This window comes from Saccopteryx leptura, chromosome 11, assembly GCF_036850995.1.
Source record: "Saccopteryx leptura isolate mSacLep1 chromosome 11, mSacLep1_pri_phased_curated, whole genome shotgun sequence".
Classification (NCBI taxonomy): Eukaryota; Metazoa; Chordata; class Mammalia; order Chiroptera; family Emballonuridae; genus Saccopteryx; species Saccopteryx leptura.
Window position 1 is genome coordinate 65,002,395 of NC_089513.1, and position 14,601 is coordinate 65,016,995.

At 45.5% G+C, this 14,601-nt stretch overlaps 1 protein-coding gene and 1 pseudogene across 6 annotated transcripts in view; one reads left to right on the plus strand and one right to left on the minus strand.

Moving 5' to 3' along the window:
* Nucleotides 1-499: 499 nt before the first annotated feature.
* Nucleotides 500-14,601, minus strand: part of LDLRAD4 (low density lipoprotein receptor class A domain containing 4) — a 567,361-nt gene continuing 553,259 nt past the window's right edge. For 5 of the 6 annotated variants that reach the window (XM_066352252.1, XM_066352253.1, XM_066352254.1 and 2 more), the window contains 2 exons: nt 9,626-9,739; nt 500-7,936 (listed from right to left, as the gene is read on the minus strand). In XM_066352252.1, the coding sequence (XP_066208349.1) occupies nt 7,403-7,936; nt 9,626-9,739 (648 nt within the window). In that variant the 3' untranslated portion in view covers nt 500-7,402. The remainder of the gene's footprint in view (nt 7,937-9,625; nt 9,740-14,601) is intronic. The other variant, XM_066352257.1, reaches the window with a different exon arrangement.
* Nucleotides 13,487-14,027, plus strand: LOC136383460 (autophagy protein 5 pseudogene; annotated as a pseudogene).

Consider the following 14,601-nt stretch of genomic DNA (forward strand, 5'->3'; position numbering starts at 1 on the left):
AACTAAGCTAATATCTAGCTAGGATGCTAGAGAAATGAAAAATAAAGTAGGCCCCTAGGCTTACTTAATTTTATCCAAAATATTTTGAACTTCGTGGATTAGTCTGCGGGCCGCACAAAATTGTTCGGGCGGCCCGCGGGCTGCGAGTTTGAGACCCCTGGTTTAGTCCAAAGTTGGTTTATCAAGATGACTGTTCTTAAAATAAGTTGTAATCCAATTTGGTCCTGGGAGGTGGCAGTTGAAATGTCCACCTAATCCATTACCATGTTGACCAGAGTTGTTTATAGCAGAATATAATGATTAAAAAATAAAAAAAAGTCAGAATGAATAAAAACTGAATGGGAAGGTTAACTAGAGGACCATAGAAGTGTTTTTCCGAGATGGGTTTTAAAACACCTGTAGTTTTCTCCCCCACACATGTGCTTTGCTTTTGAAAGATTAAAAAACAATCCAGGAGACATGTATATCACTGATTATTTTTAATAATTTTGTGCTATGGTTTGACCACAGCATTAAGAACAAGCAGAAAAAGCTGATTTTATAACTTTAACAGCACTTAGAGCAACATCTTTCTTTAAAAGTAATGCAATTACAGACCTTAGGTCTAAGAACTACATCACCAACGCTCAGTTAAAAAGAGGCAGATACACAAGAGTTGGGAATCTTTTTTGTATATAACTGGGAATTATGTTGAAAAGTAAGCACAAATGGCTGTTAAAGACTTTAATGACATCTGATTATCATAGCTTACATGATCAAGTACTGAAAAGTTCAAGTACAGTTGTACTTTTTAGTAGGCTGCTTTATAATAATTAAATGAACTAAATGCTGTGAATAGTATTACATATTTTTAAACAACTTTAAACTAGACAATTATACAATTAGAATATGCGAGTTTGAAAGCCATGAAATGCAAAATAGGAATATACCAATAAGCACATTAAAATGAACCAGTAACATCAACAATAAAGTTTAAGCCTTGGTTAGTTCTAGGAAAAGAAAGTAATGGTGGTAACAGAATTCAATACCTCCGAGTCCTGAACATTCTCTGATGACACCCACACTCAACGGTTCTCCCAAGAGATTGAACCTGGAGGGTGGGAGTGTTCCTGATGGTAATGAGCCTCTGATCTTAATGCTGGGCCATGGGGGAGCCCTGTAGTATACAATGGGGCAGGCAGTGGAGGCTGGACAGGATAGAGAACACACAGAATAATGGTCTTTTCGTGGCCCTTTCAAACAGATAATACAAGAAGGGCTGACGTTTAGTTCATTCTGCATTAAGAACTGCATTGTAGAAGTGTTTCCAGTTTAAGGATAACTGGTAATATTTTGTTTGTTGAAGGATAAGGGTATGATCCTATTGAAATTTTCAAGATCAGAACATATACCACTGAGCAAATAAAAGCCATATTTTATCAGAATTCATATACTCTTGTGACAGAAAGCACTGGAAATACAGATCAAATGGGTAAATTTTCACTGACGGCCTTTGTGGACAATGCTGGAAAGGATGCTCACACCCACGATTCAACAGAGGTTAGGTGAGCATGACCTAGGATTTTCTTTTTTCATAGTAGAATATTTGAAGATAAATGCAGAGGTCACAGTCAGACACTAAAAACTGAGCTGGATGTAGACACTGTAAGAGAGGTGTGACAGTTGCAACTGCAAACATTACCCTTAACCGGTGACAAACCTAGTTTGATTTTTGAGTCAAGATCAGCATGAGACACCGAAAGGAAGAGATGAAAGAGTCTTCACTTGGCTGCTGATAGCTAATTCTCTGCTAATGAGAACCCAGAACCCATACATAGCAAGGCATTTGTTTGAAGAATGGGGTCTCCTTAAGTGGATTCATTTTTCCTGAGGTATTCTTCTACTCTAATTTCATTGGCTCCACAGCTTCAATTTGTCAAAGCAAAAGCCAGAGAGGGACTTGGGACACAGAGGGTCCTAACTGTCTCTGTACTGAACACAGCCCTTGACTGCAGGCCGATTTACTCTGCATGTAAGTTTTGCAATGTTAACAAAAATGTGCACTTTCTCTGGGGTCTGACATCTTCATTATTCTACATGACGTAATGACTTTTCAGAAAACAATTGAAAAATCAACATTTCTTTTCTCACTATAACTAATACTGGTTCAACTGAGCATTAAAAGAGATCAAAAGAAGAAACATCTAGAGGCAACCAAAAAGCTATGAAATTTTATAACATTTCTTTTAAAAGTGTTTTCACAGCAGAGATGCAGCTCTCAATTGCTACACACTTGCTGGTCATAAACTGTGGCTTGCTTGTTCAGACTTCTTTCCCTTGTGTTATAATATTGATATTTAATAGGAAAATAAACTACATAGACTTTTATCTATGTGCATCCATTTGCAAATTTCCTTACAAAAGAGGACAAAGCACATAGGCATTCACAAATTCTATGCCATTTCTGTTAAAATTGGTATCTATACATTATATTACAGTATTAACAATGTCTGTTCTACCCATTGGGTAGGATATGTGCATAATATATTCAAGTTATATACAGCACCTTACAAATAAAAACATAAGAAAAGACAGACAACTGAAGAAGCACCATTGTAAGTGAGGCACAACGAAGATGGGAGCACAGAGTGGGGGGCGGGGGGGGCTCGGTTCTCGCATCTGCTGAAAGCAGACCCGGAAACACACGTTACTTAAAAGCTACCGACATGCAGAGCTCCCTGCGGTGCTGTGGGGCTTACAAGATGCATGGGTGGAGGCGAAAATCTCTAAGGCCCACCACAGCACACTTACCAAGCACACACCGAGGAAGGAAAGAAAGGGATGAAAGGAAGACGGTTTTCTCAGCAAGGAATCCCACTCACACCCCAGCTTCCAAATGCAGCCAATTCGAAACGCAACAGCAGCAGCAGCAGCAGCAGCAGCAAATGACTGTCTAACCCTGGCAGAAATGATAAACTTGAACTAGGCAAAAAACGCGGCGCTTTCGGTAGTAACATAACCTCGGCTGAAATGTACGTTATCTCAAGGCAGGAGAGGACTTTCCACCCCCATCCGCCTCTCTGATCTCTGGCAGCTGGTTGCATGGCCTCGTTGAAATCCATACAAGTTAGTGAGCCCCAAGGCTGCCGAGACAAATGCGTGTGACCTGCGGTGACAGCAGCTTCTCAATCTGTGACTGGGGTGCCCCTGTAGACTCAGCGCTCCTCACGCTGAGGGGGCAGACTCGCCCACTCGTTACCTGATCGGGTTTTTGTCTAAATCTGCCCAGGCCGTGGTGGCCCGGGGAAGGTAGACAGAACACGAGCCTGCGTCCCTGCTCTCCAGCTAAGGTTGGGGAGGCGGAGGGACAGCGGCCACTGCACTGACGCTCGGCGCCAAGCCCTGGCACGTCTGTTTTTAGTGACTTAGACAAAGTTAAAATGTTAACAAAAACCAAGGGTCTTTCCCAGGTTGTTTTCCTTCACACACTGCTGAGCTTTCGAAGCTTTAGGAAGAATGAATGGCGTGCCAGTTAACATGCAGTGAACGTTGCCGTCCTAAGTAGCAGACCTCAACAAGTGGGCGCCAGCGCAGCAGACAAGGCAGGGTGGCTTGGAGCATGCAGAAGCCTCACGTGGCCACAGCATGGATGGATATTCTTCTGAGGGCTGGGGGTGGACGGGTGGACCTCTGTGCTATGGACCAGTATCTGAAGGCCATTAGACCAGCACTCTTCCTAGAAAGGACTTCCTTGAGAGATGAGCAATGGATGGAAGACACAGGCTCACCCGTCAGGATGTAACTGCTTATTCTGAGCAGAAGGCAGGAATTTGAGTGCATGCTTCTGCATAAGAGAAGCTTTCTGAAAGTAATTGTTTGTTGACACCTCCTCACTCTTATGGAGATAGAAGTGAAGAAGATCAGAAGGAGATATTTAGAAGCCCTAGACGCACTCATCTGTGTCCCACACCCTGATGCCCGTGTTAGAAAGCCGCCAGTTTACTGTTGGCCCGTTTCTTCCCCTGTAAGTTTAGTGGATAGATGCGTATCCTCATGACAGATCTGTGCAAGTTTTACGTCTTAGTCTCTGCTATCTTGAAGGGTCTTGCGGGTTGTGTCTGTGTGTACACATTAAGGGGAGGGCAGAGGGGATGCCTGTCAAGCTTCTTTAACACTGAATTTTGGTCAGAAAGACAAAGAATAGTTTAAGTTTTTAAATGCATAATTGTTTAGCAAAATCTTTTTTGTACTAAAGACTGCTTCAGTATCTGAAGAACACCAGACTTTCTGAAAAAGCAGATATATGCCTAAAGACTGTGTTCCTATAGATGGGACTCAACATGTGTTCAGTTTTTCTGCTCCTAGAAGTCCCAGGGACAATGGACAAGTCACAGAGGGATGCAGAGAGGATCAGTCCCCATCAACTGTTCTTTTGAACAATGCAATTTCTTTGTTTTAACACTCCACTGAAACAATCACCCTATGATTGATCACCTAAATCAGTGCTTTCTACACTGGGCTAGGGGCTTTCTAAGCTCACAGGCTTCTCGAACATCACACCCCACTGCACAAGTCGCCTCTTACTGTCACTCCTCTGTGCATACCAGGCCAGCCAGGAGGCGATGTGGTACGGACAGGTCAGGCACAACCTTCAAAAGAGCAAGTGATCAAAATCACCTTTTCCCTGTGTCAAAGGGAAATTGACTATTAATTCAATTTATGACCTTGGCTTTTAAACAAGGGCCTAGCCTCAAGACCATTCAAGTCATGATTTCATATGTCTCTGTCTTTAAATAACTATTTACTTTAATGGGTAATTCTCTAGAGTGGCTGAATGGGAGAAGCCTCTCTTTTGAAGAATAATTAAAGTTACTTGAACTAAATCACTGTTTTACCAATACCGTGGGCATCTGTAAAACATCCATAATACTCGCAAAGAGACTGCGAGCTGACGAGTTTCTGACCTTCGTTCGTTCTTGCAGCAGGTAGGAAAGTTAAGAGCTGTAAAACCACTCTGAGCTAGTTACAGGGTGGGTTCACTCCCTGTACAAAAATTGCAGGCAGGGTTTGGGATGATATCATTATCTAACCTTGTCATTTTTCATCTGAGGGGAAACCTGACCAATAATCTGCCCTCAAACCTCCACCAGTGGGGTCCTGTCTGGGCCGGTGCTCCCTAACGTTCATATGACAGGGTGAGACAAGTCTTCATGCCCCAAAGGTTGCCAGCTTCCTTCAAGCACAGGCTGTGCTCCAGGTAATGAGCTGAGCAGTCCAGAGGCTGGCCCGGGGACAGGGCTCCCGGCCTCTGCCCAGTGTTGGAATTGCCACGGCAGCTCCCAGCATACACACTTCCACACAGAGTCTGGGGTAGGGGTGACAGCTGTTGCCACCTTTCGTCCCTCTCTTCCTAAGAGTTTGAATAGTTCTGTGGCTGTTACTGGGTGAAATGAAAAAAAAATCTAAGGAAGAGTCCAATCCTTAAAACAGAACAAAACCCAGACACCTACCAACCGACCGAGAAAAGCAGCAGAAAGGAGCAGAGAGCAGCAGACAGGATGCGTGGTCAGAACAGTCTCTCCTGTTCTCAGCCAGCAGCACAAGGTCACTTCACTGACAGACTGTCACCGAGACCCAGGGACAGACTCAGGCACACGCGTTATTCGGCTTTAAAACTGCAGAGATCAGAGTCACTGAGTCATCATTCAAATCCATTTTGTTCCACGCAGAGGCCAGAGGGGCCTCGCCTGTGCAAAGCAGGCCGGTAGCTACAGACAAGCCCTGCCGCGGCATGGCAGAGGCTGAACTTATCGGCTGGTGCTACTGTAAAAGCCAGATGCTTATTTCCAAGCAAGTTATTGTATATAATAAATGTTTGTAAATATCAGGAATATTAAAACAAACAATATTGAAAATTAGTTTCTGGTTGCACTTTAACTGCATGTTGTGCTTTTTTATCCTGTGCTTTTAAAGTCGTTCCCGGCCCTGCACTGTTTTGTGAATGACTGTCCAGTTCTGGCCACCGCTGCAAAGGCTGAGTGAACTCCCAGAGAAATGTGGGTTTGGAGCACTGCATTCCCCCAAGAACGCTCTGCCAATACTAGTGAAGTGCAATGGCCAATTATGCTCAGCAATGTGGGATTCTTTGGCCAGTGCCTGGGGTTTCCTATGCATAAGGAGGCCACTGCCAGCACCACTCACATACCAAGGCTGGGCAGGCTCCCTGGGAGTGACCACTGAGCCTCGCGAGCACTGACCAGCTGTCCGTGACTAACTGAACTGTCTAGGAAAGGAGAGCGACAACAGAATACACTGAGAACTCACATATTTCAACAGTATTAAAAATAACCACCTTGCATTTAAACAATTTATTGCATAAAATAACGTATGTATCTGAGTATACTTCATGCTACAGTGAAAAGAATCTAAATGACTGGAAGGACTCACTGCTGGAGGAAGAGGGCGGCGGCACGACCCGGATGTGTGAGTGCACGTCGGCTTCAGTTTCCATGACACAGGCAGCCTCAGGCTAGCAGAAGAACTCCGCGAGTCAGAGGCGCCGAAGCTTAGTATTTCCTACCTTCCGTCCCAAAGTCTCCCAATGCTTCAGAGATGCACTGCTATCCGACGCCAAGTCTTACAGTCAGAACGACTTTCTGGTTTATCTAAGTTGGCAGGTTAGACTACAGCCCCAAACCTCTTTTCTTGCACGATTACGGGGAGCACTCCAGGGTATTCCTTGGGCCTACTAATCATCCACAGGTGAAAAAACATACAGAACGTCACATAAAACAGTTCCCTCATATATATTTTAAACATTAAGATAGTGCAACTTTTTAAGAACACATCATCATAGCAACACATAGTAACTCCTTGCATTCATCTGACTTCTCCACTTTATACCTTGGCACAAAAAAACAGGAATTTTGAATCATATTTTTAAAACAAAATAAAAGTTCTACACCTTGGGAGAAAAAGCAAACTGGACAATTCTTCCCCATGATAATATATAATAATAATGCTTCCTTCTTTATTAATTATAAAATGGGCCATTTTGGCCTCTTTCTCAGCAGTCTCTTTTCATAATTAAATAAATCAAATACCTCTGGGTTTTATTTCCTTTCTTCAAAGCATCCCTTTCTCCGTGTTCCCATGCCCACCCTTTGCCAAAACCATCCCCCCTCCCGACACCTCCCCCCCCCCCAATAAACACTGTTTATGGTCAGACCGGATGGAAGTTTGTATTATTTCAGTCTAGTTTCCATGCACTTCCCCTGAAAGGAATCAGAAACAAAGACCACACGTGCCCATTTGGTTTTACTTAGTTGTAGCAGGTAAAACTGAACGGCACTGTGCCGGCGCGGAAGATCATGCAATCCTCCCTCCTCCGTTTCTTTCTCTCAGCCCACGTGCGTGCTGGGGATCAGACGAGACTGCTAGGCTTCGGGTCCTTGCTCTGGACCGGCACCGCGGTGCTGCCCGGGCCGTCCTGCTGGAACGGCGGGGGCCTGCTCCCTCTGTGTGCGCTGCTGTGCTGGTGATGAAAGAAGGAGGCTCCTGGGTAGTGGCCCATCACCTCGCTGTACGTCGGGGGCGGCCCCTCCATCCTCCCGTTGCTGCTGCAGGTGCTGGCACTTATGCCCGAATTGCTGCTGGGTGGGCACGGGCCCCCAGTGTACACAGAAATGTCTATCAAATCGCTGTCAAATATGGTCCGGTTGGGCGGGGCCCTCACAGATTCTCGGTTGAGTTCCATCTGCTGTTCGGGGTCCCTGAGCTGCAGGGCGCAGGGCCCCTGGTACGGAGGCGGCTCCTCCCCATCAGACAGGGAGATGGTGGGGGGAAGGTCGATCTCGTGCTGCACGTAAGGGTAGGTGGGCTGGAAGCGGCTGAACCGGTCCCTCTGGATAAAGGATGGGGCGGGAAACCTGTCCCTAGACCGAGGGGCGTACATGATCTGCAAGGAAAAGAGGAGAGGCTTGCAGGCATTCTTGCCATAATAACAACCACAACGGTGATGGTATCAAGAAATCACACTGGGTCTGTGTTCTCACCTGCCTGAAACCTTCCCCCCTCCAACAGAACAGAAAAAGGCTGTGCCAGGAAAAAAAATACAGTTTTCTTATACTCATGAGTTTGACCACTCACCTTGTCAAACTAGAGTTGATCCGAGTTGGTTCAACTGTGGAGAACTGTGGTTAATTGAAAATTTGGATTTAATGGGAGTTACTGTGTATGTTATGTACAAGTTCGCCACTGAGTCAAGTGGATACCATAGTCACTTCCCGAGAGCAGTAACGAGTCACCTAGTAGACGAGTGCCCTGCATATGAGGCTGGTCCTGCTCACCCGTGGCCTGGTCTGGCTGCCACGCCTTCCCAGATACAGTGAGAGGACTGGCCTGCCTGCTCTCTCAGCCCCCTTCCCGCCCTCCCACCTAGGATTCAGTAGACTGAGGAGAGGCTCAGTTTTCACGGTAAATATAAGTTGTCACTTCACACGATGGTACTTAGAACAGCTGCACTGGCTCAATTTATGAATTATTTATAGGAGCTTGTTTGCCCTATCAAGTACTTAGAAAAAAAATACAGAACAAGTGACTTCTTTTTCTCTCTGGTTTCTAAACCTTTCCTGCTACTTCTTTCTAGAAAAAAAGTTTCCTGTTGTTATTTTTAGTAACTGACATGGAACATGTTTTATATTTCAAAGTAAACATGGTTATAGATTTTTTTTAAAAAGTGAATTCTTACATAATCCTCTTATTTATTATTCCACTGTCCATTCTTCTAGATGCATTGACTTTTTTCCATACCATATTTTTAACTTAAAGCCAAAAAACTATGTTATTTTTTAGTCATAATATTAAATTTGGGGATGTGGAAATGAGTCATGCTATATTTATACACTGTGCCCACTTCTGCCAAGCCTCTTCATTAGCAGCCTGTGGGATCACGGACAGATCAGTGACCCTTAGCCTGTTTTCTGTGGGAGCTGCAGACTAGCACAGGCCATCTCTAGGAGAGGATAAAGAGCCCCTCCCCGGCTGGTCCGATGGTAGTGGGTTATTAGAACTTATTAACTTAGTGTCACTAAAAAAGCCCCTCCCCCACTTTTAAAAACAAAGTTATAAAAGTTATAGGCATATGCCTTCATTTAAATCAGGGGTCCCCAAACTTTTTACACAGGGGGCCAGTTCACTGTCCCTCAGACCGTTGGAGGGCCGGACTATAAAAAAAACTATGAACAAATCCCTATGCACACTGCACATATCTTATTTTAAAATAAAAAAACAAAACGGGAACAAATACAATATTTAAAATAAAGAACAAGTAAATTTAAATCAACAAACTGACCAGTATTTCAGTGGGAACTATGCTCCTCACACTGACCACCAATGAAAGAGGTGCCCCTTCCAGAAGTGCGGCGGGGGCCGGATAAATGGCCTCAGGGGGCCGCATGCGGCCCACGGGCTGTAGTTTGGGGACCCCTGATCTAAATGTTATTTCTTAATCTATGTGGCCATACACTGAACTTTCCCACCATTCTGTTGTCGTGGTTTACTTCCCTCCTCCCCGCCCTGCCCTACGCACAGCAGGTTCAGCAGCCACCTGAAGCCACCCATCCCCCTCCCTTGTCCAGCCCCTTACCTCTGAGGCACCTGGCCGAGGACCGGAGCTGTCGGAAGGCCACAAGCGTCCTTCCTGGAAAGGCGTGGGAGGGGGGAACACCACAAGAATATCGTTAGTTTCGTGTGGCAGCACCTAAAATCAAGGAACCACATTCCTCTTTAACAGCAGCAGATCTGTTTAAGTCCCAGAGCAACAAAGAACTGATCATTTTTTGTTTTTTGTTTTAAATACCAAAGGAGAATTGTGAATTGTGACCATCAGGAAAAGTTAGCAATGTTAGGTTTCTTCCAGATTTGAAATAGACTACATTTGAAATTAAACAGCTTTCAAACTAGACACATGTGTTTGAAATATATTCCAAATGCCACCCAACCCTGTTGTCACTACCTAGATGTGGGTGGAGTCTGGGTGAAAGCGCTTATGCAAATGTGCAGCAGCACCACCCCCGGAGGCCCAGGGCCATCTGAGGCCCTCCTCAGCCAAGGCTCCGACTCCACAGCGGAAAGAAGAGCGTGCCCGGCCACACTGGTTGGCTTTCAAACTGAAAACAGTTTCCAAAGCCTGACTGTCCTTCGAGAGTTTTCTAGTCAATTTATTCTTCAGTCTTGTACTCCCAAGGTAGATATAACTTGACATCTAGTTGTTTAACATCTATTGTCATCAAGGTTGGTCAGGCCGGCAAGGTAACAGGTGAACAGTAGGCATTATCAGGGTCATTTGTAACATCATAAACTTGTTTGCCAAGCACTTAATTATTTTTCCCTTTTGAGCCTAAATTGGTGGCTACTAGCAAAGGTTTGCTGGGCTATGAGCTGAATAAATTCTTGTAATAAAGAGAGGAACTATGGGGGAGCGGCCAGATGTCTGTATTTTTGGATTCTCAGGAATTCACACATCACCTTGTGCAATCATTTAGTCTCCTGAGAACCTATAAGTGCCCCAAAACAGATCTGTGAGGTAAGACACCCCAAATCTCTCTTGCTTTCCTTTGTAGGCAGCAATCTAGTAAAAAAAAAATACCTCATTAAGACATCAGAGTGTATGTCCGGTACATTTGATCCAAAGATACCTGCAAGACATCGTGGACTCAGCAGCAGACATATCAACAGACTCGGCAGAGTGGAGACTAAATCTGGGTTAAGGTTTGACTATAAAAGTATGCAATGGACCATTACGGCTCTGGCCTGGCGACAGGGGACAGATCTAACTGAATCTAATGAAGGTGCCAGTCCATACCCACAGACAGTCCTGCCTGGGGGGAAGCAGCATGCACAGAGCTCGTGTTCCTGCGGACCAAACTGGCGTCCTGGGTTTTCTCACATTGAAAACGGCATAAAAACTCATCCTTGGATGTTTCTAAGACTCACAATTCTGGCCCTGGCCAGTTGGCTCAGTGGTAGAGTGTTGGCCTGGCGTGTGGAAGTCCTGGGTTCGATTCCCGGCCAGGGCACACAGGAGAGGCACCCATCTGCTTCTCCACCCCTCCCCCTCTCCTTCCTCTCTGTCTCTCTCTTCCCCTCCCGCAGCAGAGGCTCCATTGGAGCAAAGGATGGCCCGGGCGCTGGGGATGGCTCCTTGGCCTCTGCCCCAGGCGCTAGAGTGGCTCTGGTCGTGAAAGAGCGACGCCCCGGATGGGCAGAGCATTGCTCCCTGGGTGGATCCCGGTTGGGCGCATGCGGGAGTCTGTCTGACTGCCTCCCCGTTTCCAGCTTCAGAAAAATACAAAAAAAAAAAAAAGACTCATAATTCTGCCCTAGCTTCCTCCTCCTTCCTTCAGATGGTGCCTGGTACCGCACCGGATGCCAGCATGTGACCCAGCAGTAGGGGGTGGCACATTTTCTGAAAATGGCAATAACTATCCTCAATGACCTTATTCTCCTAGAAAGGAGCAAAACTGAAAAAAAGCCTAAAGAGATGAAGCCTTGTGCACACTCAGTCTCACCTTCCTCCAAATGCACAGCCCACTCCTCACTAAGCTCATTCGGCACCCCTGGCCCCCTCTCGCCCAGCATCCCAGCTCTCGCTTCCTCTCTTGGGGACCTCAGGAATATTACCCATCTGGTTCACATCCTGCCGGCTCTGTCCACACTGCCTGCTCTTTGGGGCAAGAGGATTAAAAGTCGGCGTTCCTGAGAGCCCTGATCGGGGCCCCTCTCCACTGACTGCCGCCTCCCTGGGCCACCTCATTCCCTGCACAGCTTACAGGGCCACCCTCACAGGCATGTGTCTATCTCTGACCCCACCTTCCTGTATGAACTCCAGACACGTCTGACCGTGAGAGCCTCCTGGATTCCAACAGACTCCTAAAACTGGGCGTGTCTAAAGTGGAACTCGTTGGCTTCTCTCCCCCAAACTGCTCATTCCTTTGAACGGCTGTGGTCTCATCAACTCACCACCTTCCTTCACCCTATTCCATTTCCCTCGGTTGCCATCAAATTTCAATAATGATGTATTTATTCACTGACAATTGTCCCCCCCACCCCCCGGAATTTATTCACCTTTATAGGACACTGATTTTTCAGGTCTTTCACCATGTGATTCACAGGAGTCATCAAAACTATATAAGATGTTAACTGACAGAACTGCTTAATGCCAACAGCCCAGAAAGCGGCCAGTCCAGTTGTGTGCCCAGCGCTGATATGTAAAGAATCCAGACACAGAACATGACCAGAATTCTAGAAAGGCTGGTTCCGGGTCATCTTGCTGCAAACAGAATTGCTTCGCACTGGCACCCCTGTCACAGCCTGCTCTGGTGGCCCACGCTGCCCACTGCCAGATGGCCCTCATTAGCACACTGCTGCAGGATCCCGCTGATTCCTGCTTGCCTAAATGAGACGGAGTCCTTTGACTATGATCTCCTGCAAGGAGACAGCCCTGTAATGTCTGCGAGCCTGTGAGCTGAATTCAAAGACATGTGTCCTCTTGTCTAGACCTGTCAGTTTCTTCATCTCCAAATGCTAGTGACGACATTTTCAGGGACAAGGTTCACCGTACTGCTGACATCTACACTCAAATGGCTACATTTCTGCATCCTCATTATGGAATCAATTTTTATCTCAACAGTGAAGGTTCTAATGTTCTTGGCTAATGTTAGTATTGTTGCATTGCATTTTACTCAGAATAAGCTGTGAAACAAGAAAATAATTGAAGTAGTTCACAAAATTTTGAGCAATAGGAACAACATTTTGCTAAGGTTTTTTACACAGGCTTAAATTCATTCCCTCTCTTAAAGCTGTTTTCTTATGAGAATACTAAGCACAAGGAAGGGAAGCATCCACCATCCACTCGTTCATTACTTCACTATACTTCTACTGAGTACTGTACTTCCTGGCAGCAGAACTCAATGCTTTTCCACTGCAACATGTGAGATGGGCCCTGGCCGGTTGGCTCAGTGGTAGAGCGTCGACCTGGCGTGAGGGAGTCCCGGGTTCAATTCCCGGCCAGGGCACACAGGAGAAGCGCCCATCTGCTTCTCCACCCCTCCCCCTCTCCTTCCCCTCCTGCAGCCAAGGCTCCATTGGAACAAAGTTGGCCCGGGCGCTGAGGATGGCTCTGTGGCCTCTGCCTCAGGCGCTAGAATGGCTCTGATTGTGGTAGAGCGACGCCCCAGATGGGCAGAGCATCGCCCCCTGGTGGGCATGCCGGGTGGATCCCGGTCGGGCGCATACAGGAGTCTGTCTGACTGCCTCCCCGTTTCCAACCTCAGAAAAATACAAAAACAAAACAAAACAAAAACATGTGAGATGATGTGCACACATAACCTAACAGGCACTGTGCCACACCTTCCCTGCAGGACGCTCGAGGATGAGCTGGTGCTTCTGTCTGAGTTTGGTTGAAAAAAGAACTTAGCCTATGTGTACTGCTTTAAACACTGGAAGAATGACAGATGACAAAGATGTGCTTCGAGATACGGGGTTTGGAGGAATTCTGACTTACTTCACCCTATATCAGGATGAGATAAATGATCAGAAGGCAGAACCATATTATTTGCTTTTTGCCAAGAGTAAGTTATTTGACGTTGGTAACTGATGAAATGAAAAGGCACCTTCAGAAGTTTATGAGACATTAGTGAGATACAGTTTGACTATGAGGGCACACCACTGAAATGGCATCATACCCACTCGATTTGCTATTTGATCTTCTTGAATCAAGTTCAGCTTTTCCATGGAACATCACAGTACATTTTAAGGGTTTTCCAGAAAAAGGCTGTCGGCACTGTCCATCTAAGGATGCAGTTGGAGCTCATTTTATCTCTCATGTGAAAGAAGCTTATGTTTCAAAGTGCAAAAGTCAAGTAGTCAATGACGTGGAGAGAAGACATCACAAGCAGCTCTGGGTGGGGTTACATAATGACAGTGACGCATTTGGCTCTGTGACCTCCTTGTCCTCAGTGATGATAAGCGCAACGAACATTTTGTAACACTAGATAATCGAAAGAGGGCCAAGAAAAGTGAAAATGAAGCAAAGAAAGAAAAAGTGACAATCTGGGAGTGAAGTTTGAATAGAACGTACTAGGATTATAGATGACATAACTGACTATGAGAATGGGACCCCTCGCCATCTGAGAGTTTCCACAGCAGCATCAGGAAATCGGTGAAGGTGAACGTTTCCACATGAATGGGGAATGTGGTTGTGATCAAAAGGATGAAGTTATCCCAGAGGAAGTGATGCTGGCAAAAAAAAATTCATTTAAAGGGACAGAGATACTTCATGATAGTGAAAGTGCAAATGATAGTATGTTAAAAATTGATCCAGACTTGGAGGCGTATGACAGTTCACCATGGCTTATGAAAGATATTTGCTTCTAAGTTAAATGTCAAGGAAGCAAGTACTATTCAAACATGCTGAAGTTATTTTTAAACAAATAAATAAAACACTTTAACTAAAAAAATGTAATTTTAATCATTTAAAAGTGTTCAGTTCTGTGCCATTAAGTACATTCACATTGTCATGCAACTATTACCACCATCGACTCCAGAACTTTTCCATTTTCC